This window comes from Epinephelus moara, chromosome 7 (assembly GCF_006386435.1).
Source record: "Epinephelus moara isolate mb chromosome 7, YSFRI_EMoa_1.0, whole genome shotgun sequence".
NCBI classification, from domain to species: Eukaryota; Metazoa; Chordata; class Actinopteri; order Perciformes; family Serranidae; genus Epinephelus; species Epinephelus moara.
The window spans coordinates 16,513,669-16,541,357 of NC_065512.1; the positions used below are offsets into that span (position 1 = coordinate 16,513,669).

Sequence of the window (27,689 nt, forward strand, 5' to 3'; positions counted from 1 at the left end):
CCTCAGCACGCACGCAACACGCCGCCGGACTCGGGTCTCACAAGTGTTTGTCTTTGTGCGGTTGGTTGCACACACCTGAACGAGTCGACGGTAGGTAGAGGCTGAGCGAGCGAACAAAATATAAATGATCACAGAAAGCAGAGAAACAACTCGTTATTACGGGCCCAACTTTGATGTCAGTCAAACGTCTTGATGAAAAAAAAAAATCAATAAAGCAAGGTTACAACGCTCACAGCAATTACGCTGTTAGTTATTTTTCATTTGTTGGCTTTTGCATTTTCCACACATCAACACAGATCACCCCCCCACCTCTCTTCTTTCTCTACCTAAAATCAATTACTTAGGGGCAATGGTAAAATAATTGAGGGCACATTTGAGCCTTGAAATTAATACACAGTTTAAACTTTTCCGTAACTTCTCACTCTGAGGTATTAATTTACCTCCCAAATTGAATGTGATAAAAAAACGACGGGAAGCATTTTCGGCAGCAATAAGAGGCAAAGATTTTATTTATAGTCTCTTTTTTTTCCCCAGCAGAAGCTAAGATAACAGTAAAACAGACTGTACAGTGTGTAACAAAGAACCTGTCTCACATGAAGAAAACTGCACTGTTAGTTTCTTGGAAATTCAAAACAGAAATAAACACGACATGTAGCTTCATGCACTGGAAAGACGTTAATTGACACCTATGATTATGCGTGAAATAATAAATGATTATTTCCTGTTTGCGTCCATTAATAAAGGAGGTTTGTGCTCAAATGAAAAAATGACAGTTTCACACAGTTTCCAGCTTGTGTCCCCGGTGCCAGATCAGTACATGTTTCTTATTGGGGCCGGTCACACAGCACATTAAACACACTCAAGGCTGTAGAAATATTCATTACAGGCATTTTGACGGATTTTACAAATCTGGAAATGCAGCGGGTTCTTGGAAAACATGCCAACTGAGGGACTAAGAGTATTAAGACAGTGAAGCTGGCTCCAGTGAAAGGGAAAGGGGAGCTGGGTATTTTTTTTGTTTCTGCTGAGATGGGTGAAACACAGGTCTGGGGTTGTTTTTTTTTTTTTGTGTGTGTGTGTTTTAAAGGCCGATCTTTAGGTAAGCACATAAAATAAAAAGGAAATAAAACCTCCACATGCTCTGAAATCAGACACTGTACTTAGATACAAAACACTGGGCAGTAGGAGAAAGGGGTTTGCGTAATTAAGGGGTTTAGAGAAGGTAGCATCACATGGGAAAGAGTGAATGGAGGAAATTTGGGGGCTATGACTTTTCCTGACATTTTCCTAAAGGTCTTTTCGCCCACAGCACCTACTATCTTCTAGTGCTCGTCGTAATGATGGCCTGCCAGCGGAGGAGACGAGGTGCTATCTGTTAATCACAGGCCCCACAGTGATCCATGTCCACTGGTGATAGCCATGATGGACAGTTTGCTGGAAGAGAGAGAGACAGACGGAGACAGAGGGAGATGGACAAAGAGAGGATATTGATTTGTGGGGATATCAAATGTCAAAAGTCAATAAATAAAGACACAGAAAGACAGAAACAGAACCCTGTAGCTTTATAATATGAAATACACACTGTGCACAATATGAACATGTATTCATAGATGCACCAACAAGCACATGGTTCAGGCAGGTGGATGCTTAATAACCAGCAGGTTATCAAATCAAACACAAATGACTCAAATGTATCCCACACCTTAAACAGCCTGATAGCTGACAACAATCTAATGGCTCTGCAAACAAATTGATTAGGGTTATAACCATTAACAACAATTTATCTGCACCTCTCGGACATATTGCTGTGACATACACATCGTTCACTTGTTCCAATCTGACCTATCTAAACGACCCGCTGTGTTGATCACTTGACCCCGCAGGGTTCAAAGGTCAGCCGGCTCAAACGGCTATCAGCGCGCAGCAGGCACCATAAAACTGCTGTTTCTTATTTGAACTCTTTGACCCCACATTAACCTCCTTCTCTATGGCACTGAGAGTTATCACCTGCCACAGAGGAGCAGAAATCCTTTACAGCATCTGGTGGGTACGCAACGTGTGCAGGCCGGTGATAGAGAGACACTGCAGTTGTGTTGTACGGCGTGCTCTGTTGAATGAATTGTTGAGTTGGTGAGACTTAGTGGGAGCGAGAGGCCGTCAGTCATACAGTGAGCTAGCTATAATGTGTATAGGACCAACAGTGTACAGCGGTATTTGGCACAGTGGTAAAGCCCCATTTCCACAGAGCAGTACGGTACGGTTTAGTTCGATATGCTTCTTTTCCATTTCCACTGTGAAAAGTTGTGGATGGTACCAATGGATCCGTTCTGTATCGTCCCCATTTTTGGTCCCCCCTCTGTTGGGGTACCTAGCACACAGATCTGGTACTAAAAGGTGGAGCTGTGAACACTGCAGTCTGTTGATTGGTCAATAGAGGACGGTCACTCTGCTCAGGGCTGAGTTGTGGCTGGTTTTGAGGCTCATGTAACCACTGTTCATACTGTGGAGAGTTTTATTGGTCAACTGTAACTATAAAATGAAAGGATATGGAGTTGGAGAAAAAATATTTTCAGTGGGCTGAGTGCCGGTGACTTTTAAGGTGGAACATTAACTTGTAATGTTAACTCAACGTATGAGTTGACGACTTGAATCAATCAACACACCTTAACTTTCACTGTGACAACTTTGACCATCACTTTAGTTTTTATATGACATACACTTTTAATAATGAGTGGATCTTCAAGCGTTTATATATTAATTTCGTCCAGATTATGTGAACTGCATGTATCCCAGTCCTCACTCAGAGAAAGAAACGCATTGTTCCTGTGGGCTCCAGCAACACTAAACCCCTGAGCTTGCCTGAGAAGGACTAAATGCACAAACACGCTATTTTTAAATATCCCATGGGGAGAGATTCTCACTGCAGCCTGTTTTATTTTGTTCTGAAAATGTTTATTTTGTGGACGATAAACCAGGTGCAGACTTCCATCTGTGTCACTGGTGATGAGGAAATACAGTGAGTGCTGGACGGAGCAGTGAGTGACAACAACCCCGCCCACATTTAAGAGAACTGTTTGCGGTGTAAACGCTAGGGTCTAGGTACCATGTGTGAAGGGTTACTTTTGGCTCCAAAGGTACCATACTGAAAGTATTTAGTGGAAACGGGGCTTTACCGTAAAACTTGGTGTATAAGTCACACTTTTTTCCCCTTTTTTTTCATCTAAAAAGTTGGGTGCGGGTTATAGACCGGTGCGACCTATAGACCAAGGTAAATGCTGACATATGTAATTTGACCCACAAGATGGCGCTACGTTAGGCTGACCAAACGTCCTCTTTTGCCCGGACATGTCCACTTTTCACGTCCCGTCCAGGGCGTCCGGGGGTCTTTTATAAACTGATGATAATGTCCGATTTTCTGTGTGTGTGTGTGTGTGTGTGTGTTAGAGTGCGGCACGGGCAGCATATTTCTGTCCGAACCCAAACCGAGCCCGACGTTATTTAATGACCAAAGCACTGAGTTTGTGTCACACAGTGGTTACAGNTTTTCCCTGTTTGAGACCTTAAAAAATAGACTGCGACTTATATGCCAGTGCGACTTATATTCTGAGTTTTACGGTACATGCTTACAGTAGTCAGGTTTCCACACAAATGAAGCGTAAATTTTTGCAAAATTTCAGGAAATCTGCAAACTAAAATTCAAATGTACGTGCTTTTCATCCACCAAAATCCAAAATCCTAAGATAAGTCGTTAGTTAAGTTGTTCGATCATACCGCCCAGCTCTACAGAAAATACCTCTGGTGACCTGCTTCATTTGGATCTCTCTTTTGATTACTGTTATTTACTTATTTATTTATTTATTTAGTCTTGTTTTTGTTTGTTAGTTAGTTGATTAGTTTGTTTAAGTGGTAGTGCCTGATGTTTCTTTGTCTGCACATTTGTTTTTCTATTATTATTTGTCTATTTATTGGTCCGCATGGTGTTGTTTTGTCAGTTACAAAAGTGTTCTGTGCAAGTGGCTTTGTAACTGATGATTACTTTTATTTTTTTAATTTGAATAAAAAGAAAATTACAAGAGACGATGTAGAGAGCTTACAGTTGACCATGCAATGATGATAATGTTACGTCTTTCATTTGCTGAATCTGTTTCTATTGCACTTGGTCACGTTTACCTTTTATCCAACTTTACACCAACTGTTCAACTTTACAAGCATGAAAACTATTGTTATATTTCAAATTTTGGTGTTTCCACTCAGATTTTTTAATGTGCAAATTAAAAAGATGGAGAAAACAAGTGGAAGGAAATGCATGTACTGGCTGCTAACATGTTGATTCTGTGTTCATGTTATATGGGATGTATGGTAGACATGGGATTGATTCCCCTTTAACATCTTGCAACTGTTCACGTCATCTTGATGGTTGTAAGATTACAGAGTTGGCTTAAAATATTGGGCGTTGAAAACAGAACACGATATCTATTAAATGTGGATTTAATTACACTGAATAATGTGTCTTTAACTCAGACATCCATGTTTGTTTAGTTTTCAGGCACTTCCGTATTTTTAAGTGGCAAGTCGGGTATATCAGAGGATTTCCAGGTTCCAACTTGGATGCTGAAGTGAAACTACTGTAGAAATGCAATTTACAAGTCGCAGTTACAATAATTTGACCTGAATGCAGCATAATGTTAATCAGATTTACCTCATTACATTTGTTAATTAGCACCAAATACAACAAACACAAATTCAAAATTTGACCTCATGTTAGGGCAAAAAGAAAAGTCAGGGAATCATCAAAGTTATGATAATTCATTCTGAAGTGAACATTAAGTGTGTAACAAATCTCACAATACATCCAAAAGTTATTAAGACATCTCACCAATAAACACAAATTTCAACTTAATAGGACGTGCATGAAAACTCTGTCCTCAAATAATCTTGGTACTCATTCATAGAACAGGTTGTTGCTTCACGCTCCCTTAATTAGAACTGAACTAGGAAGAATGTCATTCTCTCACAGTGTACCTTATACATCTGCAAAAGACCTTAAACTCGGACACTCTGCCACCTTTATGGCTGTTTAAGTGCCTTATTCTTTTTTTTGTTAAAGATATTTTTTGGGCTCTTTTGCCTTTAATGGACAGGACAGGTAAGCGTGAAGGGGGGAGAGAGAGAGGGAGTGACATGCAGCAAAGGGCAACAGGCTGGACTCGAACCCGGGCCACTGCGGCAACAGCCTTGTACATGGAGCGCCTGCTCTACCCACTAAGCCACCGACGCCCCAAAGTGCCTTATTTCTGATCTTCTTTTAATTGAGTGTACATGCTTTAACTGTTCACCTAAACCTTAACATATTTATCACTGTGTATTGCCACTTTTAGAGCTCATTCATTGTTATTGTTGTTTTGAATGATTTCATTTCTGTTTTAATTGATATGCATGATGGTTCTTTGTTTGCTTATTGATTGTTTTAATGTCTTTGTTCATGCTCGGCATCACTGAAAATAATGGTCTCCCTTGATTGATTTCCTGAGTCTTAAATAAAGGTTTGAATAGTGATGTTAGAGGAATAGTTAGGGGATTAAAAAAATGTGCATTTCCAGCCAGGATTGTGCCACAAAACTAGGTATTTTAAGCCCAAACACGATCTTTTCCTTACCGCAACCAAGTGGTTTTAATGCCTAAACACAACCACACGTTAACCATACAGTTGATGAAGCATAGTTTTAACGTATCTGCCACATAATATCGTACAAATGTAATGTAGCCATGGTTTGCAGAAATAAGGAAGTCAGGGGGTCGGCAAAATTGCTAGGAATTACCCCCTGGGGAAATATATTTTAGTCTGGACTGACCAGCTAACAATGCCATCCATAAAGTGATGTCACTCACAAGGCTAAAAACACACTAAAGAGACAGAAATAAAGCATTTCACGCTGAATGATGCATGTTTGTACAAGAGTCTGTTCAAGTGGGAGAAATGGAAGAACAAGACTGAGGCGAGAAAGAAAGAAAGTAGTAACAGTCTGCAGGAGGCCATTACTTTAAAAGTTTTCTTCCTTGACTCAGTTATTACGAACCACAAGCTTTAAAGCGAGTTTTATATTTGGTCCCATCTAAAGAAAAAAAAGTGTTGATATGATCAATGCTCTCAATATTAAATCCTGGTGATTCAGTTCTAACTCAGGGTCTATTGCATATATTAAGTGCGGAACAGGAAGCCACTTCACTTCATTAACATTTTATTCTAAATTCCCACATTTGCTCCCAGGCACCTGTATGAGTCTGACCCGCGCTGTTAGACAAGCCTAAGTTTGTTTGTCTCCATGAAAGAAACTCTTTGTGGAGCCACTTATGTTAAAAGAAAGAAAGAACTAACAGTGAATACAGGGCCAAAGACCCGTTCTTCAAGTACACAAAACAGGAAGATTAAAACTTGTTGGGTACCCCTTCTTTGTTCTTCTGTTTGCCTTGAATAATAAGGATGCTGTTATCAAAGTGTTTGTCTGACCTGAAAAACCCTGAGAAAATGGAGTTTAAAGAGTAACTTTGATATTTTTCAACATGGACTCAATTTTCTCATGTTGATGAGTGACTAATGGAAACAACAATCTTTAAAAGTGGTTCATAACTAAGAGAGGGCTGCAGCCATTAGCTGCAAAACAAGGTGCAGCGTAACCACTCGGGGCAACTGGCACCGTCAATTAACATCCACTTAAAGTGTTTGCTTTGCCACTGACGGACTCAGATTGTTATTATGAAGCCCCGTTTCCACCAAACACTAGTATGGTACCTTTGGAACCAAAAGTAACCCTTCAGACATGGTACCTAGACCCTAGCGTTTCCATTGCAAACAGTGCTCTTAAATGTGGGCGGGGTTGTTGTCACTCACTGCTCCATCCAGCACTCACTGTATTTCCTCCTTAATCAGTTTGCACCTCCTTTATCGTCCACAGAACGAGGCTGCATGCTAACATTTTCTGAACAAAATAAAACAGGCTGCAGTGAGAGTCTCTCTCCATGAGATATTTAAAAATAGCAGGTTTGTGCATTTAGTCCTTCTACGGCAAGCTCAGTGTTGCCATAGCCACAGGAACGACGCTCTGCAACGTTTTTTTTTTTGCTCAGAGTGAGGATTAGAATATATGCAGTTCACATAACCCGGCTGAAATTTATATATAAACGCTTGAAGATTCACTCAGTACTAAAATTGTCAGATAAAAACAGTAATGGTCAAAGTTGTCATATGGAATATTTAAGGTGTGTTGATGGATTCACGTCGTCAACTCATGCATTGAGTAACATTACAAGTTAACGTTCCACCTTAAAAGTCGCAGACAGTCGGCCCAGTGAATTAAGATTTTTCTTTCTCCAACTGCAGCTGCTGCAAGAGGCAGCAAAACAGTGGTTACATGAGCCTCAAAACCAACCACAGCTCAGCCCTGAGCAGAGTGACCGTCCTCTATTGACCAATCAACAGACTGCAGTGTTCACAGCTCCACCTTTTAGTACCAGATCTGTGTGCTAGGGACCCCAACAGAGGGGGGACCAAAAATGGGGACTGTACAGAACGGATCCATTGGTACCATCCACAACTTTTCACAGTGGAAACGAAGAAAAAGCGTACCGAACTGAACTGTACTGTACTGCTCAGTGGAAACGGGGCCTAAGTGTCTGTAAACTTCTGGAAAGGATCCCTCGAGAGATAGACCTTTCCGTTAAAGAGTAATATTCTTGGGGCATCGGTAGCGTAGTGGATAGTGCCGGCGCTCCATGTACAGATTGCGGGATCGAGTCCGGCCTGCGACCCTTTGATGCGTGTCAGTCCCCGCTCTCTCTCTTTCTGTCACCCCATTTCACACACTGTCCTATCCATTAAAGGCAAAAGCCCACAAAAATAATCTTTAAAAAAAAAAAAAGTAGTATTCTTTTTGTTTAACCAGAAATAGCCCTGAAATCGCTATCGGCAGATCCATCAGACTTCTTTTAAATAAACAGTAATTTTGTCATTGTTGAAAACACTTCATTCAGAGTCATTCAGGAACAGTCTAGGGATCCCTTCTATAATGCTGTCAGACACTTTAAATAATAATCTGAGCCTGTCAGTGGCAAAAACAAGCAATGTTAGTGGGTGTACATTGGCGGTGCGTTAAAGCCACAAGTGGTAACGTTGCAGCTTGTTTCGTTGCTGTCAACTTGCTCAATTCTGGGCCAATTTCAAAACTGCTGTTCCCATTAGTCACTGTGACACTAAAACATGGGAAAATCGGGTCCAGGTTGGAAAACACTGAAAAATACCATGCTCCTATAATTCTTGCTTTGATTTTTAGTAAAGACTGATTTTATTCAGGATTCATGATTTTAAGTGTTTGAACCAAACAAATTGGTCTACATGTGGGTGTTAGAGTTTCCCTTCTAAAATATCTCTGCATATGACTGGTGCGACTCACTCTTATGCGATCCATTGCATCTTCATACTCTGGTGGGGAATGAGAGGTAGGCTTACTGCAGATATACTGATTACTCGTCCTTGGAGTCTAGTCTGATTGCGTGGCTGCTAGTGTTAGTTGCCCTGTTGAACCTATTTGTAGCTGCATTCTGAGATCTCTTGTACAATGGTAACAGAACTGATGGCCAGAGTTACAAAAGTAAAAATCCAAATTGTAATAAGCTCCAGTTTTCCAAGCACACCTGCTAGGAGCTGTAGGGTTGGGTGTAGTGGAGTCTAAATTGAAGGATACCGTGAATAATCATTATCCTCTTATCCAGTCACATTACTGGTCTCCTACCACTAATGCAGTTGTGCTAGTCACAGGGGGCATGGCAAAAAGAGAGGCACACCGCATGGAGAGACTTCTGCTCGAGAGAGAACTATTGTTGTGTAGACGGTGCAGAGAGGCAAGATATGGGAGCGTGGCACAACAAATCTGCAGCCAGGGGCAGATGGTGGCTTCTGCAACTGAGTTTGTGTTTGTGGAGATTATTCTGCTTTTGTTGCCAGTTTTAATTTGCAACACAGTGATCTTAAAATTTGTCTACTGAATCCCGGTTGGATGCAGTTGTTGACTGTGTTGTAGGCTTCAAAACAATCAGTAATAATAGAGACAAATAATAGCAACAATATGTTTAAAGGGGAACTCATCTCATTTTCAGGTTCATATTTGTATTTTGGGTTTCTTCTGGAACATGTTTACAGGCCTAATCAAAAATCACTTTATTTTCCTCATACTGTCCGTGCTGGAACATTTGTATACCCCCTCTGTCTGAAGGCCCTGACACACCAAGCCAACAGTCGGCTGTCGGTGAGCATCTGTTGCCCTAGTTGTTAAATGTTGTTAGTAGTTAAATGGAATTAGTCTGATTGGCAGTTCAGTTCAGCGCAAGAGAAGAGAAACAGAAGTGAGGAAAGTAAACAAACAGCTAAAGTCAAGAAGGAGTGAAATCGCAGCAAACTCGTTACATAGGTCAAGATTATTTTTCCTTAGCCAATGTGCTCTTTAGCAGAAACGTTTCCTGATGGTTTGTGTTTTTGTTCACTGGCACTGGTTAATGTGCAAACTGGCTAACTAGCATCAAGACGGGTCTTCCAGTTTCCCTTTTTGAATGATGAATACAGACTACCGCTGTCTGCTGATGTGGAGAGTTATTTCCACCCACGCAAGCATAGAATGTTGGCCGTCAGCATTAGTCTTTGCGTTGTGTTCATGTGCAACTTTTTGGCCAAGACACAGGCGACGTGAGGTGCAACAGTCGGCTTTTGTTGCCGCTAGTTCTTTGAAGTTTGTTTGATGTATCTGGGTTTTGAGATGCTCCGTTTTAGCACCTGTCATTTTAAGCCCCCATCCCAAAAAAATCAAAGCCCAGTCTGCCCTGATTGGTCAGCATTTCCAGGTCTTCCATATCTCAGTATCTCTGCACCGCCACAGCAGCTTGGGACACTAAGAATAGCAACATTTTCTACCGTGAAGAATCACCAATAAAGAAACAAAATTTTCCCAGCTGGACATGTTGCAGCAGGACTATGATCTGAAATTGGGGAGAAATTGACAACATCAACAACCAAGATTACATGTTTCCCAGATGTTAGCATGTGGGTTCATGTAGCAGTGTAGGCTACATAATGTAAGCATCTACAGTAGCATGCCTGGAGCAGATGACCATATAAAGAAACCATCACAAGCTGACGTCAGCTTGTCACTAAAATAGAAAAATATTGGGAACAGAGTATTCAGAATGGTGTGAAACCGGAGGGATTACTTTTATAAATGTTTACCTCTGTATTTGAAATTTTGGCCATGCTTAATATAACCATCTGACAATGTAGCATTAAATATATGAAAGAAATTAAGGAAAAGCATAATAGGTCCCCTTTAAGCTGTTTATACAGTATGACATCACTCAATTCAGTCATAATTCTGTATCCCATCATATCATAATTTAAATGAAATAAAGAATAAAACAAAATGCCATTTTGTGCGTGGAGGTGAGTGGGATTATTGTGCATGATAGCACCCCTCAGACTGGAGGCTGCAAGTTTATCATACACTGTATATCTGTGCTGCCCAAAGATGGCAACTGAAGGAGATTTTCATAGCTCAATACAGACTGCTTTATTGACATTCCTGCTATAACCACATTTAAATTTGAAAAGTGATGCTACCTTAAACGCCTCTGCTGGAGTGTTTATTCTATATTCTTTATGTTTTTTAGAATTTTTCTGTAGTTGTGGCACATTTCCTCTCAGTATTTAGTCCACCCTTGTTGGCAAAATCAACTCATTTCTGTTGTCCATGCGTCTCAGTTTAAGACGTAATTTCCACCAAAAACGCCGGCAACTTTACCAAACTCTTTATGGGCAGAAATAAAATCACCTTGTCATACCGCTGCCATTAAAAGTAATCCCACTCTTACCTGTAACTGATAATTCTGCTCAATATAACAGAGCAACCACCTGTCTCCTTGGTTATAAACCTGTCTATATGTTTGTATTCTACTGATTGCTTAATATGTTGCTTAATATCACTGTCTTGCAATATCCAGAAAGTGAAACCTTCCTCTGCTGCCGTGAAGTCTCAGGAGTAGGGGTGGATTGTTCGGCATATGAAACAAACAACTTTGACACTGAAACCTGTACAAAGCGTCTCACTCTGACACGGGATACTGCTGTTCACGACCTCCTCTGACACACTGCCAACATTTGTTTTTTACATGGTCTTAACCTTATCTTAGCCAAGAAGTTTTAGTCGACTAAAATTAAAGCTGCATAAATAGATTTCTGGCTACTCGGGGGCAGTGGGACAAGCTGAAAACACAACACTGACATATCAGCCCAAGAAGGTCTTGTTGTGATTGCAACATCCTGGAGGGACTGATAAGTTACTGGAAATACTTTGGAGGAAAAGTAAGACCAGAGATTTCTTTGCTTGGACCGACGAAAAAGAGGAACTGGTTACTGAGAGTAACACGTGTTTAGGGCGGTCAGGGTGGTGGAAAAGAAAATACGGTGACATATCAAAGTGGTATGGCACTTTGGCATTATCCATGGCAGCGAGAGAGGAGTATATAGAGACTGAAATTCCAGCAACACTTGTAGTATATAGAACAACTTTACTGCAAGACCAGCCATTTTGGCTTGTGGCCTTCATCAGGGTCTTACCAGTTAATGGGAAAGGACTACGCTTATATGTTATACTAATACAAGAAGGCTATAATGTTTTAACTTGACATGTCTTGACTGATAAGACCCAATCAGGGGCTAACATTGGTGTCTAAGTCATTGTTTTTGAACGTCTCCATTTCTGTGCTATTTAATCTAAATTAATTGCATGCATCAACATTTGCTGTGAAAGTATTAAAAAAAATTAGTTTCAAATGAATTTTGGCAGATGTGTCGTAGTAAAGCTGCTGGGTTTTGGACACAATTGTCCCCCTGTCCTCTACCACCGAAAATGGTCTGCAGTCCATTGCAATCCATTTTGCGAGGGAGTTAGTTAGTCGGTCACACGTAGACTTACTCAGTTTGCGTCTGTACACCTGGTCGAGTGTGGCTCATCAAGGCTGGCTGATAGCGCTAGCACCAGAGGCTGTGCTAGCTCGGACCTCCGGGTTCACTGCTAAATGCTTTGTGTTGAGATGACATTTCGGGCTTGAGGTACTCCGATGGTACGAAAATTCCTTACTGCTCCTATCAAAAGTTCCATCTGGTTTTTTAAATGTAAATGATCCATTCATGTGGCCAAAGGTCATCACAGGTTGCAATTAATCAGCATTAATTTTTGGAATTCATTATTATTTCTGTGATTAATTAATCCAAATTAACACTTATTTTGATCAATTTATTTCATAAAAGTGTGGATGTAGCTTTGGTCTGTCTGCTGTCAGGCGCTGGACAGTTAGTGCACAAGTAAAAGGTTTATCAGAACTTATGTGCTGAAAACAATTTCCTTCTGTGGCTAGAAATCTCGTGGATGAGATTTTGTGGGAACGAAAGCCAAAATAATGAGGTTAAACAAGTAAATAGACTCAATAGAGCCGAGGGAAGCTGCAGAGTTCAGTGATAATATTCGGTGGGTTTGTCACCATGAGTGACCTCAATTCACATTACACTTAAGTTATTTAATACTATAAATTTGTTGATTAGTGCAGCTTTAATCATTCGTAAGCACAGAGGTGGTGGATCAAAAGCAACTTTTATAAGTCAAGGGGCTGTATTAGAAAGCGATTTGGATCTGAAGCTCGACTAAATGAATAAAAATGTTGACCTTCTTTAGTTGCCAGGAGCAAACATTAAAGAGAAGGCCAATTAAATGAGTTGAAAGTTATAGATACATTCGGTTCTCAGATATAGGTTGAATATAAAAGTGTTAAATATTGATAAAAGTGTTAATTTAGGCAGCAATACTTTTCCTGCAAAATCCATGTGCTTTATTTAAGCAAATTGTTTGACCTTGTTGAGTTATTTCAAAGCAGGAATGGGAAGAGTTTCGCAGTCTTCTTCACAAAGCCCCTTTATGAGACTAAATTTATATCAGCTGTGCAGCCTGGACCTATTTAAGGTGCACAGAATTATGGCTGATAATTTCTGGCAGATTTTTCAGCCATATTGGCGGTTGAGCTGTACCGAGGACATTGAGGTCACCCCCTTAATTCCCCTAATATTTGGGGGAATTTAGAGGCTGTAATGGAAAGAGGAGTTTACACTCTGGGATTGGGTGTCCTCTGCCAGAACATTTTTAGTTTCCTGCATTCTGGTGAATTTTAAGGCACCAATTTATGGTATAAATGTCTTTAATTTTGTCAATATAAGAGCCCTCGTCAACTTTGTAGTTTCTGGGGGGAGGAACAAATGAACCTGTTCTTAGCCAGGGCCCTTTAGCTGACAGAGAGGTGGAGCAGAGACTCCCTTCTACATATAATGTATAACACTGAATTGCACATTAAACTAGGTCTATGATAACATAGGGCATCCCAAAGTGCCATGTATTAACATACCCTTTTATGGTGCATACAATACTAAGCTATTAAAATAATAATTATTGTCAGATTGATGAATTCATACATCATGGTGGATGGTATTTTTTGAGTCTCTCGTTAGAAAAGTTACAAAACAATCCATTGCGGCTCACAAGCATGTCCGTACACTGAAATAATGCTACAGCTAACTGGCCAGTATGTTTCAATAGAATGTAACTGTTAGCTTATTAGTTAGCCTAGCTGTTATCACAGTGATTTAGCATTAGCTCACTAGCTAATTGCACAATGATTCATGGGTAACAGTTTGCCTATTATCAGTGTTGTGTACTTAACTTAAATGATTCTGTTTGGGTTTTTTGGGCCAATTTATCTTTGCAAATATGTTGGATTTATGTTAATGTGCATTTCCATACATATTCTTATTTCACAAAGAAAATAAATTAAATTAAAACTTAAATGAAATGACCAAATTCTGAGGACCCCCTTGGTGTCACAGACCACTAAGCGGGACGTGTCCCCTGTGCCCCCCTGAATTCTATACCTGTGCATACAGAACATGTTGGGGTTTTTGGGATTTTAATACTTTACAGACTAAATGTCTCCAAAATGACAATATATTTTAAAAAAGATTTACAGTTTATCACCAAAACTAAATACCTCAAAAGTGTATGAAACATTTAGACCATCATAAAGTTTACAGAAAATAAAAATGAACACTTGAAATTAAATATGATATTCTCTGTTTTTCAAAAAAGATATTAAGCAGCTACTCATGGATGGGGATGTTCTGGGGGACCTGACCTCAGTTAAATCCTGGCTGCAGCCCTGATTGAGAGTGTCCTCCTTTCAGTTAGTGATGGACAGTGAGGCCACTCAGTATGCTGCACCCCCATCCACCCCCAAACTTCCATCTTCTTCAAACTTATTCTTGCTTTTCTCCTCCTTCCTCTAAAAAAACTGCCCGCTTCCTGTGGAGTGGCTGGTTTTGTGTGGCCCCAGCACTGTCCCGTTTTTATCACTTCTCTGACGGGTTACCCCGGTCCCCCTCGCACCTGCGCCGCTCCCAGGTCCCTACAGGAATGCGCTGGGGCTTGTAATCGCCTTTGTGGGGGCCATTGAGTTGTACGGCTGACTGAAACTTCCCAACCTCACAGCGCGCTGGCCGCTGAATGGGGCTCAGCGTGGGGCGGCTCTCCAAACCGCGGCCGCTGCCAAATTCCTACAGTGGCGCTCCACAATCACTCCCACACAGGCCCCGATATACCGCCAGGCAGGAGGGACGGGGACGGGGACGAGGAGGGGGGAGGGTGTGTGTGTGTGTGTGTGTGTGTGTGTGTGTGTTGGGCAGAGAGATGGAAAAGTCTACATTTAACTCCAAACAAAACGGCCACTTTTTCTGCCTTATATCTCTGGATAAACATGGCACCAACATTTCTTGGGGTTTTTATTTCGATTATAGTTGTTAAAGTGAAATTCAGGGCAACAATAAACCTTATTTTTATTTTTTCATTTCAATATCTCACCTCTTGTCAAAAAGTTCCAGTGCAGATGTTATTCCAACAACGGAGAAATCTGAAAAATAAAAAATACAAAAATAAAAAAAGGGCGTTTGAATGCTGCACAAAAGTTTTGAAAATAAAGCAATTTCTCATAACTTTCAGGACATTTGTGCTGCTGCTGTTTCGGTGCATTAGGTCTGTGTGCCGGCATATAGCTTGGTAGCTGTGGGTAGATAGAGCAGCACTGCAGGATTAAGAGGCAGCAAGATTGTTAAACATGTCAACGTGTAATTGCACGATAAGGCCCTTCCGAGGAATTCATTGGCCCAGTTGCTTTCTCTATTCCGCGCTAATCTCGCCCGGCACATTCGCTCTGTGCAATCTGTCTCCATAATCTTCTGTGACAGAGCGGGCGACGAGAGCAGCCTGCTTGGTAATTTTTTTAGGAAAGGGGGGAGACGTGGAGAAAATATGCAGAGGCGTGATAAAGTGACGCTAATTATCCCCATTTAGGACAGGGAGTGCAAGGGATCGGGGCTTTACGAGCAACCGAGTGTGCGCTGGAGCTGATGGCCTCCTAGCACGGAATATATCGGTGGCTACAAGATAAGAGTATCGCACGGTGGAGAGATTTATTGGCCGGTCAGCTAAACACGCGCGCGCGCGCGCGCGCGCACACACACACACACACACACACACACACACACACACACACTGCTGCCACAGCCTTTATACATTGCACCCTACACTTACCCCTCTTCCACCTCAAGGTGTAATTTATTCGGGTTAAATTTGCCAGAACGCTCCTCTTTTAGCCTGGCGATGCGCCGTGACGCGCTCCGCCTCTCCGGGCTTTCACTGTTAATCCGCATCTCTTCACATCAACAGATAAGATAGAAACAGATGCAAAACACACGAGGAGGAGGCCATCCCCATGCCATACGCTGCGTGCGCGCTGTGACGCGGAGAGATGTCTCCATAGATGTTTCTTTTGGGGGGTTTTGGAATTTTTTTTAAAACTAATTTCCAGACATTGTTTCTGTGGTTTCTTTTCAGTAGATTAATGCGCAGCCAGACGTTACACGCTCCACTATGAGGCCTAACAGGTTTAATTGACATACCATGCAAGTCTTCATCAGTGTGAAATAGGCCCTTTAACTATGTATTTGAGATTAATTGATTTTTTAAAATGCCTAAGTAGGCATAAATTTCCCTCATTTGCATGTGTATGGCTATTAGCCCGTATCTCCATATGAGGCCTACAGGCGATAAAAAAATGTACATGTCAAAAGCAGCTGCGGCCTGTCAAAAAATGACGTCATGTTCAGACTAATTTTAAATTATTTTAAGAGGATTAATATTCTGAATGACATGGTTATCTTGTTCTGTCTGGTGCGCACTTAAGGTTTTTTTTTGTGTGTGTACAAAGGTACCAAAACTGAAATCAAACATCTGCAGCTGTGAAATTCTGATGAGTCATCAGTCACCTCTGTCACCAGTGTGGTGGGTCAGTGGGAAGTTCAAGTCCAGTCTGTGCAACAGTTAGGCTGCATGGTTTGAGGGTTTGGGTGGTGCACGGTGATGAGTGTGCGCATGTGGAAGAGAAATCTTGAATTATTTCATGCTCTGATTTGAGTTTTATATCTGGACGTTGTGGCATTAAAATGTGTTTCTTAATTATCAAAGTTTCTTATAGTGGTGAAATCAAACATGGATATATTGCTCCAATCCTCGTTTGTGCCTCCTCTTAACTTCCCTGTGTCACTCTCACCACCTCACAGCTAAACTAAAAGATGATGCAATAATAATAAACCTCGAATAAAATAACAGTTATTAAAGATATTTCGTAAAATAATAAAATATCATCTTTAAACACTTTTCATTTGATTTGCAAGATAACCAAACTACAACTAAAGAGATTTAGATTTTGTGATTTTGAGGACTACGTATTTTTCTCTGAGGTCTCCTATAGTGTTGATCACCACGCTATTAATGATTTAATTATCATATTTTGGTTAATGTATTTTTCTTTAATGTATAAACAATTAAATGGCAAAATTCGGATTAAGGGGATTATTAAAAAATATGACAATATAAACCACTTCAGATGGAAGATCACTGAAAATCGAGTCTTTAATGTTTCTAATAAAATCTTTTCATCACTGCAGTATTCATTTTATTATATATTACTGTATGTATTTACCTTTTCCACCTGATTATTAAGATTAATATTAATTATTGAAAAATAATTTACTTTATTTTAATTATTTACTGCACACAATTATATTCAGATACGCTTTTACAAAGGCCTGATAAAGACTCATTTTTAGAAAATTCAATATCATAATAAATAAGTTTTATGGCCTCCTCAGAGACTGATACATTTTTGTTGCAGAGCATTTTATTATTTAAAATATGATGTGATACCATCAATAAATAAAAGGCTGATACACCTTTGCAATACGTTATAAAAAAATAAATCTATTACTGATTAATGAAATGTATAAGATGAAAAACTGATTTTAAAAAATGCTGCTGAAAATTGCAACAAATGAAGTCACAGCACATAAAGCAATTATAAATGTTGTTTAAAGCATAATTTAAGTAAAACCTCTTATTCCCGTTAATATCACTAACAGGTGGTTTGTCATACGAGGCCTTCACGTGCTTTATATAATCTGATTTCTTTGGAAAATGTAATTTAATGTGTAAATTATTTTGATATGAAATGAGAACCATCAAGTTGGCCTTCCTTAAATATTCATAGATTGAGCACAGGTTGGCCTGCACGCCACTGAAATTAAAAAAAGAAGCATTTTTATAATTTCTAAATAAATTTCTCATCATCCTCATTAAAGTTTAGCCCATGAAACATCATCATCCCACCAAAATGGTTTCCTCGGAGGCCTGCAGACTGTAGCTTTTACGCACAATTACGCACAAACAATTAGGGCTATTTGAAAGCTCGTGGGATCCGTGGTGTCAAAATTTAAACAGGTGGCTATTTTTCCTCGAGAGGAGACTTGATGATATTCTAAAACGTGGAAACACTGTGAGAACACTGTGGAAAATAATCAATCTAAGACCCGTTGTCTTAAGAATCAAAGCAACATCTGGTGAAATTTATTCAATTCTTCGTCATTGCAATGTCAGGGCTTTTCACTGGCAGAAAAGCACTTAAATTACAACAGCAGTTGCCCGTCATCCTTTGAAATATTAAAATTATTCACAATTTACAATAATTAGAGTGTTACAATAAAAAGAGATGATCTCCAAGAATTAAGACACAGGCTTCTGCAAATGAACACAAATGTATAAGAATGTGATTTTCCCATATCTTTTAAAGCACTTTCTTAAGATTATGACACGTTATCTCATTTTCAATAACTTACAAGAACCCCCCAAATTATGAGACAATTGAACCAAACACCCCCAAATGTGAACCTGGCGTAACCCTCAACTAAGACTGTGAAGTAATGGACAAAAAGATGATAGCACAATAACCAATATTTCAGCATCATATTCGTTATATAATTCCACTGGTGGCTATTCAAAAAAAGCCGTGATGAATTTGCTATTTACCCTTCATTTACAATATCATAAACATTCTGTACAAAATGCAGGTAGTTCTCGGGACCGGGGTTATTTAGAAAAGAGGTAAATATTTGGTTATGTGTTCGTTTGCAGTTTTCAATTATTCTGTGAGTTCTAAATGTGTGTTAGAGGGACCGTCCCGTTCACTCCAGCCGTGGCGCTCTGGTAATGCTGCGGCAAGGCATGGAGTCTACTTTGCATTGACGGGTCCCCCGGCTCTCCGGTCGGTAAATACATGCTTATCATCTCTCTCAAGTCTCCGGGGCAAGGACCCCGTGAGTGTGTGCTGCTGACGGGAGGGCTTACACTCGGCTCCGACTTCACCAGCGACCCTAACGTCCCCATGGCAGCTGAGGAGGAGACGCCGGAGCCCTGGTGCTGTGTGTAGGTGATCCCGCCGTAGCCGGATGGAGAAGCGTTCATGTAGCTCTGAGAGTTCGAGATGGGGCTGTACTGCAGGGCTGTCATGTCGTAGCGGTGCATGGGCTGCGGGTTGTGTGAGTGATGGTGGTGTGAGTGGTGGTGGTGGTGCGCTCCGCTCCCCGGGTGCTGGCTGTAGGCTAGCTGAGCCTCCTGCATCATCGCCGCGGCCGCCGCGGCTGCAGCCACCTGCCCAGAGTACGCACCGTTCGCCCAGCCGTTCATGTGCGCGTAGCCGGAGCTGGCGGAGCCTCCGTGACCCCCGGGGCTCTCTAACCTCTGCCCGACCCCGGATGAACTCATTCCGACCCCTAAACCAACTCCACCGCCCCCACTGGGCCCAGAAAGCAGTCCACCGGCAAGGGAATATTTGTCCTTTTTCAGCAGCGTCTTGGTCTTCCGTCTTGGCCGGTACTTGTAATCCGGATGCTCCTTCATGTGCATGGCTCGCAACCGTTTCGCCTCATCGATGAAAGGGCGCTTCTCAGCCTCGGACATCACCTTCCACTCGGCGCCCAGCCGTTTGCTGATCTCAGAGTTGTGCATTTTGGGGTTCTCCTGTGCCATCTTTCTCCGCTGCCCACGGGACCACACCATGAAAGCGTTCATCGGTCTCTTCACGCGCTCCTGATTCGCTTTGGACGCGCTGTTCGGCCCCGTTTGCCCCGTGGTCGTGTTCGTTTGGGGACCCGGGGAATGAAGGTCAGTTTCCATCATCATGCTATACATTCACCTGGTTTTAAACTTCGCCACCAACAGAGAAAAAGTCTACTTCAAGAGAGGCGCGCACAAGATCGGGTGCGCACAGGATGACTGGGTTACAAAATTAATATGCTAAACCCCCAAATGATTCAAATGTGAGATGAAAATTAATCCGAAAAGGGATATAAAATGTTCTCCAACCAGTATTTCACGCTGTCTTCGCCTGGGTTGGTTCACATCCACTGTGATAGAATGCGCATTTGAGCCACTTTCCCTGTCGGAGTTGAGAAGTTGGTTAAAGCGGCGGCCATATGATGCGCACTGACAGCGGTTAAATGAGCCACAAGCGGCCAATGAGGCTCTAGCAGCGGAATGATTTGCATGGCGTTTGGTCAGGTGACTAGAGGACCATAGAGGAAGAACACACCGGAGGAGGAGGAGGAGTAGGAGGAGGCAGAAAGGAGGGTCAATCCCACAAATAGCACAAGGCATTTGAAATTTCCAAACACGCTCTCAGAGACTTCAGCTAAACAAAAATAACTAAGATTTGTTAGCAGTGATGTGGAGGGGTGCAGTCTGAGACTACCATGAGTCAAACATATTTTTTTAAAGAATGGGTATGGTTGCAGAATTTTTAAAATCACTTTATTACAATACAACTTCAATATCAAGCAGCTTTTAAACTCACAGCTTTCAATAAAGGTGTGCGTAAAAATATGTTTTACCCTACACTTTCTCGCTATATTTGTGCCTAAAATCAGAACATTTTCTCTCATCTTCAACATGTTATTCTCAAATTCACCGCGCGCCCCACAAGCCTGGGCCCAACTGTATTTTTATGGACTGGAATTACAGTCTGCAATTCAATATCAGGCGACTTGATGCTCAACCAGCGCCTCAAAATCCATTTTTCAGACCACCTCTCTTTCTCTCCCTCCAGGTATGTAATTAAGGTATGTAGTAATAGTAGGTGTCAGAGGGAGAAATTACGCGCACTCAATGCAGAGGATGATGTGAAAGAGATTTGGTAAAAAACTGTTGGTCTAAGAGGAGAAGCCCCTGAGGATGGATAGCCATATAATGACGTGAAATTGCCGGGGCAAAGCGTCGTTATCGCCGTCTGCTGGCGATGGTGAATGAGTCCTGCCTGCGCCTGTGTGAGATGAAAAGAAAGGCCACACGTAATGTTCTGCTGCTGTCATATATTCAGCGGACTTTGGATACATTTTGAAGTTATTTAACATCCCGTTGCAACCCGTGAGAGGGAACCCGTCTATGTGTCTTCGAGTCCGCGCATATATAATCCAGATTTCACAGCTGACCTCCCTTGAAAAGCCCAATCAACCCCTAATTGAAAGGGAAAACGAAATACCACTTCCCGCGGCGAGACTAACGATTTAATCATTCTATCGTTTCTTTGCTGTTTTTATTTTAATTGGAGCTTAGCTTGACGTGGCTCTCTGTTTAGGGGCCTGAGGGAGCGGGATCACTCGGACAGATCCATGCGTCTCTGGTAATAGGGTTAACGGGGTATCACAATGGTCAATAAACGGTTGCAGTGGTCCAGGCCATGTGGCTTAAGGCCCGAGGAAGATGACAATATAATGATGACACCCGGAGAGATGCAGGGCGGTGGGTGCCAGGGATGCACCCGGATAAAATTAACAAAAAATAAAGACAAACCACACAGCCTGAGTTCTTATACTAAAGAAATGCAAAATAACAGCCCCAATATTAACGTGTTAGATGAAATTCACAAAAATGTGTATGTATTTTATATTTTATTGACCAATATAAATTGGATTTTTTGCATGTTACTTTAGAATTTAACAAAATACATTGTCAGACACTTCGTTTAAAAAAATCTTATTAAAAGGTCTAAATTAATACAAAAAAATATGCATCCATAATTGTTCCAATCCAGCCATCAGATGATTTTAAAAGACCTGTTGTCACGGTGTAGATTTAAAGATCGATGCAGGATATTTATTAACTTATTGTTAATATTTGTTCTCGTCACTGTGGAGTGGATTTAGGATTGTAGAGGATTAGCCTCTACAGTGACACAGGGACCCCGGTGGCCCCTGTTTACTCCCTCTGTCATCCCCCATCAGTCACTTCTCTTTTAACAAACCTCCTCGCTCCTTTGTGCGCGGCCTCTGCAACAGGATGTGCGCACTGCGACTGATAGTGCACGACTGGGGGGGGGCAAGGGTCAAAGCAGTTATCCAGCGCGCACCCCCACAACCACATAAATGGATAAATAAAAAGGGGGAAGGATTGCGAATAAATACAAGTCACAAATTACGCACTTGTGCCGTTTTAATCTCAGCAAACTCTTAATTCGCAAAGTCACCTTTCCGCGCAAAAACAGCCCCAAAACCCGAGACGGATTGTATCTGGGTTATCCCCTGTAATCTGTGATCTTTTCACCTAAACCACAACAACAATGCCCACGTGTGTGTGAGTGTGTGCACAAGCCAGCGCGCGTGGAATAGGGGAAAAGAGTTGTGATCACCTGCTGGTGACCTGGACCCAAACCGGGGATACGCGTGGGTAAAGCAACTGTTTTGGAGCCTCAATCTTACACACCCTAAAATCCAAAAGATGTGACGATCAGCCCCCCACCACTTTCACCCGCCCCCCCTCCGCCTCCTGAAAAGTAAAAACACCGACAGACTCATGTAACCTTAATACTGACAGTCACCGAGCCGCGTAAAACAAAACACAATTCCATATTTTACAGCATGCAACAGATCTTTGTCGCTAATCCAGCCAGACACATGATCACCACTCACTCCGGAGCCGATAATGCCACCTCTGAAAATCAAACTGAATCGGTTAGAGAGCAACTGGTAGCACTATGAGCTGCACAACAGTGCGCTCTGTGCAGCCAAGCCCTGGTGCGTCTCACTTGTCCCAAAATAAAACGACAGCCTGCAGCGAGATACACACATTATCTGCGTTGAATTGAGCACAGCAGAGCGCAGACGTTCCGAAATAAAGGTTGCCAATAAAGACTCAGAATCACTGATTTCAAGTTCGCTTTACCTCTCTGCTTTTTCTGCATTAATTCCACTACACAAAAAAGGATTTTACGCACAGCATTTAAGGTTAACTCACAGCATCTACAGGTTAAATACTCATATAAAATGTCTGATCCCGCGTACAGAATTGTCATATGCAAACTTACGCATGTTTCCCTCGTTCCCTCTGCTCCAGACCAAGTGGGCAGATTTCTCCCTCCATACTCCTAAAGCCGTCCTAAACCCTCCAAAGCCTCATGTAAGACCGCTACTCCCACTACAATCTGGCCGCTCGAGTGCCAAGGCCATCCATGCCCGGTGCCCAAACCCACCACTCAACACACACTGAGGGGAGACAAGAAGAAATGACATTTATTATACACTCTAAAAAAGACAATTCCAAGTTATTGTTTCTCTCTGCGAAAGGGGCTTGCTTCTAACATAATGAAGCGTCTTTTGTGTGGCACAGAACAATACAAAACAAGTATTCTAATAAATAGCCACTTTTTTTTTTTTTTTTTTGGCTCTCCAGGATGAATGGGCTGGAGCGGCGGGGTTCTGAAAAGCAGCTGTGCCGCATTCGGGGAGGAGGGGCGAGGAGTTGGGGAGGAGCCCCGCACCCCCTTTGCCTCCTCCTGGATACTGACTCTCATTACTGATCCAGGAACAGAAAAGGATGCAAGGAGGGAGGTGGGGGGAGAGAGGTATTGACTTTGGAGGCTGTTTTTACTCGGGACATGCACTGTGTCCAACAATGTGATCCTCAGATCCTCAAATATTGCTTCATACTGTGAAGTCCACGGCATCCAATTAGATTTAGTTTATATGAACCTGCACAGCTTGCAAGCATGTGGCTCTGACAGCTTCACACACACACACACACACACACACACACACACACACACACACACACACACTTAGGCACACATGTAACACTGAATAAGACACAGCCAAGCTCATTAAAGGTTTCTTATTTACACACAGGTTCCCCGATTTGTAGACACAGCTCTGTCAGCATCTGTTTCAGACACACACACACACACACTCACACACACTGTTCAATCTATTCCTCTCCACTGGAAACTCAGTGATGATTACCTCACAGATTAATTTCTTCCCAGTCTAACCCTCACATGTACTGTTTGTTTTGCAAACACAGGAGCTGACTGAGCCAGCGGCTCCTTTACTGTTAATGAATCTGCTGCTGCTGCTGTTGTTCACACCCTCCCTGCCTGTTGCAGCCCTCCTGGCTTCAGGGCTGCCAGAGCTGACAGACTCCCTGACTTGTGGCTGATGTAGCTGGCAGGTGCCGTTAATGCCTCGCACACCCATTTGCTCACTGGATAGAGCCAAGGTGAAAATTTGTGGGTCCTATAAAAGTGATTTCCAGGCCTTCTATCATTTGGGAACAAGCGGTGGAGACAAATCAGAGTCTCGGAGATGCTCTAAGTGATCATTCACTGTAGTATAATGACTTCACGAGCCAAACTGGACACATTTCATAACGCAAAGGGATGTCACCACCTTCTCAAATCATAATTACTCCCTGACCTTGCACTATTTCTTGACTTGGACTCAATAAGCCAACAACATTCACTTTCCACCCAGGAAAAGACCACCTCCCTGCACATATTAAAACAACTGCTACACCATCATTTGTACCCATTCACCCGAGATCACTTTGTCACTTTGCAAGATTTCCTGCATTGGGTAAATACTGCACACAAACCACACAAGCAGGAGATTGACACAAAGTGGTAAAGCTAAGTAAAAGGCAATGTTGGCGGGAAAAAAACAGAAAGACAGCGAGAGTGTGAGAGTGTGAGATGAGGTCAGGTTCAGGCCTAAAAGCACTGAGGGAAGAGTGAGCCAATCGGCTAAAAGCAGAGGTCTTAGCTCAGTTCATATGGTCTCTCTCCAACACATGAATCTCCATAATGACACTCAAAAACCTAAAGACTGACAAGGCTGCCAACTCGATAAAAAGTCAAAGTATTGGTATTTATTTATTTGTATCTTAATAGCTTTTAAACTTCTCCTAAACAAATATTAAAAATCTCTGCAGAGAAAATGAAACACTGAAAAATATGGAGGAGCACACTTGAATAAGAAAGTGTAAAATTTGATGTTTTTTTTAACACCTATTTACAACATTTAAATGAAATACAAGAAAATTTAAATGTGCACCAAAGGGGGAAATTGACTTGAGCATCTGCATCCTGGTAATTTTTTTCTGCGTCAATTCTTGGTGCAAACAAATGCACATGTTCTAAATCTACACCTGTGTGTATACCGTAAAAAATTCAATTAATAGCCCAGGCTATTATTTGCTTAAATGACTGAAATCAACAGGCTTATATTTGGGACAGGCCTTTAATTCATTTCACACAAAACTGCCGCTCAGCAAAAATCGGAAAATACGATCAAATTGTTTATTTAAACCAGTGTGAATATTACTTGTACAAAAATTAGGTTTCAGATAATATATCAAATATGAATCAGTAATTTGATCTAGCTCCGTCAGACAGCACATGAGAGAGATAGAGTGTTACGGCACCCGGCATACCGACACAACACCACTTTATCCTGTTAAAACAATACTCACAACTTAGATTAATTTTATGAAAAACTCTTTAGATTCTTCTGATCTGAGGACCCTTATGGACTAAAGGAATATAAATAACTTACAGGGTAATCAAGAAGCGGGCACACAATTTGAGGTAGCCACAACCTGGTTTTATACATCCGAAGAACTTCTATAAAAACTGAACTGCTTGGCAACCAGAGCAGGCGTTAATTTGTCTAAATGTGTAGCCACATGAGGCTAGTAAAAGGGAGTGGAAGTTTAATTGGAACTTGGCTTTTAATTGAAGTTTTAGGGTAAGACAATTAAGGTAACAGGACACACACAGAATGTCAAACACAAATGTTAAAACATAAAATAAATGAGATCCAGTGTTGAGGATATTTAGAGTTAGTAAAATGGCTGAAACCAGGTTGTAGTATTTCCTACCATCTTTTAGTAAATAGCATAAAGCATCTTGTCCTTACTGAGTTTTAGAGCAGGATGGTAACCCCAAACTGACAAATTGAATGTGCGATTTTTTGACAGAGAGAGCATAACATGCCATTCAAATCTGGGGCAGCCTTGTCTACAAGCAATTTGTTCTTTTGTTGCTCCATGTGCTCTATTTTCATCTTCTTCTCTTGGTAGAATTGTAAGAGAAGAGCATATAAGGGCTTGATGGAGTGGTGAGTCAGAGACAGGATGACACGAACAAGTGAGAAAGAGAGTAAGAGGAGAAAAAAAAGAGAGGAGAGAGACAGAGAGAGAAGAGAGAGAGAGACCAGGGAGGCCAATGTCAATCCCACGGCAAACAGCAGTGGATAATCATGGGCTTTAGGAAAACACTGTGTCCATAATGCTATTACCCAGGATTACCTACTCCAGCAGAGAAGGCGAGACTCTCTTCACAATGTGCCCCAGACCTTTCAGATAATCATCTTATCACAGATGACAAACCCAGAAGAAACATCCCATTATTCAAGAAGAGGGGAAAAATCTACAGCATATTTGGATGAAGACATATTGTAAGCCTAAATTATTTGAGTGGAAAAATATCAGATTTTGAAATTAGCACGCCAGCCGCTTCCCCACTCTCCCTCTCTCCGTCTCTTTCATTCTCTCACTGTCTCTTTCTCCCAGGGCGCTTTCTCCTTTTCCCGCAGGGCAATTACAGACAAGATTTTATGCATTGTTCAGCTTATCAATTAGCCATAACACCTTCCCCTCTGATTGGTCTGTAATGAACGTAATGGTTTTAACAGTCAGGAGTTGCAACTCTTAGAGGTGCTGTGCTAATGGTGTCGCCACGGCGATGGAGTCACAGTAACAGCTCTGCGGAAAAGCAGGAAGGAGGAGGGAGGAGAGGGGAGGGGGGGGGGGGGTAAGTCAGCTCTCCCTAACACATCTCTAATTAGAGCTCACAGTCAGTCATTACTGATGTAATAGGGTGTAACACTAATGGCTATCAGGCAAGCCCCCACAAACAACAGAGGGGGGTTCTTGTAAGGTGAGAGGAGCAGAAAATTTATGGAGGGAGGAAGAAAAAAAAATTCAGGAGATTATGGTGAGGAGGTGAAATGGAAAGTTGGGGGTGAGGACGGAGGGAGGGAGGGGGGGAGGGTCAAGGAGTGAGGGGAGTGATTAGGGGAAAGTGCGCCTGCAGCAGAGAAGGTTTTTAAGTACAGTAGTCAGACAAGGTCAGGGCCCATTAATGGAAAATCTTTCTTTGATGGTGGCGAAATCCGTCATGTTAGACACTGTCCAGATATAGAGATTGACAAGACAAAAAAAAACAAAAAAAAAACACGGATGAGAATTACGGCGGTATGAGCAGCCAGGTGGCTCAGAAGAGAGCCGGAGTGACTGTGAGGGAGGAAGGCAGTGAGACAGACGTTAGTTAACCACTTTGGCCCTTATGATGCACTCTGCAGCCCATTCAGCCGGTGATGCATGTTTTTACACTTTTCGGCACTAAATTGCAGTGGCTGTAGCAAAACAGGGTGACAGAGGTAAAGATAAGGAGGGTGAAATGACAGGAGGCCAGTGCTGGGAGAAATGAAAGGTGAGAGCCTTTCAAAGAGAGCCACAAAGTCCGGGTAGTTCTTATAAAGTTAGACTTGTAACTTTTAACTTACATAACTATAACTATCTAGTTCAATGGTTCTCAACCAGTGGCCCATGAACCCCAAGGGATCCTTGAGAGACTTTCAGGGAGTCCCTAGAAAAATGAGGAAAAGTTCATTTTCACCATTTAATTCACTAAAGTAGTGAGACCAATGTGAGTAATACCAAAATTAGCACGTTATTTAAACATGGGAAAACCTCTTAAAATAGGCGGAAAACCTCTTAAAATAGGCGATAGTCTGCTGACCCATTGCCAAAAACACTAGAGCCATGTGTGGATGAGAATGT

The 27,689-nt window shown here is 41.8% G+C and overlaps 1 protein-coding gene across 2 annotated transcripts; it reads right to left on the reverse strand.

Moving 5' to 3' along the window:
- Positions 1–488: 488 nt before the first annotated feature.
- Positions 489–23,052, reverse strand: sox1a (SRY-box transcription factor 1a). Of its 2 annotated transcripts, none has more exons than XR_007570240.1 (3): positions 22,879–23,052; positions 14,994–15,042; positions 489–1,434 (listed from the first exon to the last, which is right to left on the reverse strand). XR_007570240.1 is itself a non-coding variant. In XM_050049129.1 (3 exons), the coding sequence occupies exons 1-2, from the start codon at positions 19,710–19,712 to the stop codon at positions 15,022–15,024; spliced, it is 864 nt and encodes a 287-aa protein (XP_049905086.1). In that variant the 5' UTR covers positions 19,713–20,040; the 3' UTR covers positions 489–1,434; positions 14,994–15,021. The 2 variants fall into 2 exon arrangements, 1 of the variants encoding a protein (XP_049905086.1); XM_050049129.1 differs by lacking the exon at positions 22,879–23,052 and adding an exon at positions 18,870–20,040.
- Between the last annotated feature and the right edge of the window lie 4,637 nt (positions 23,053–27,689).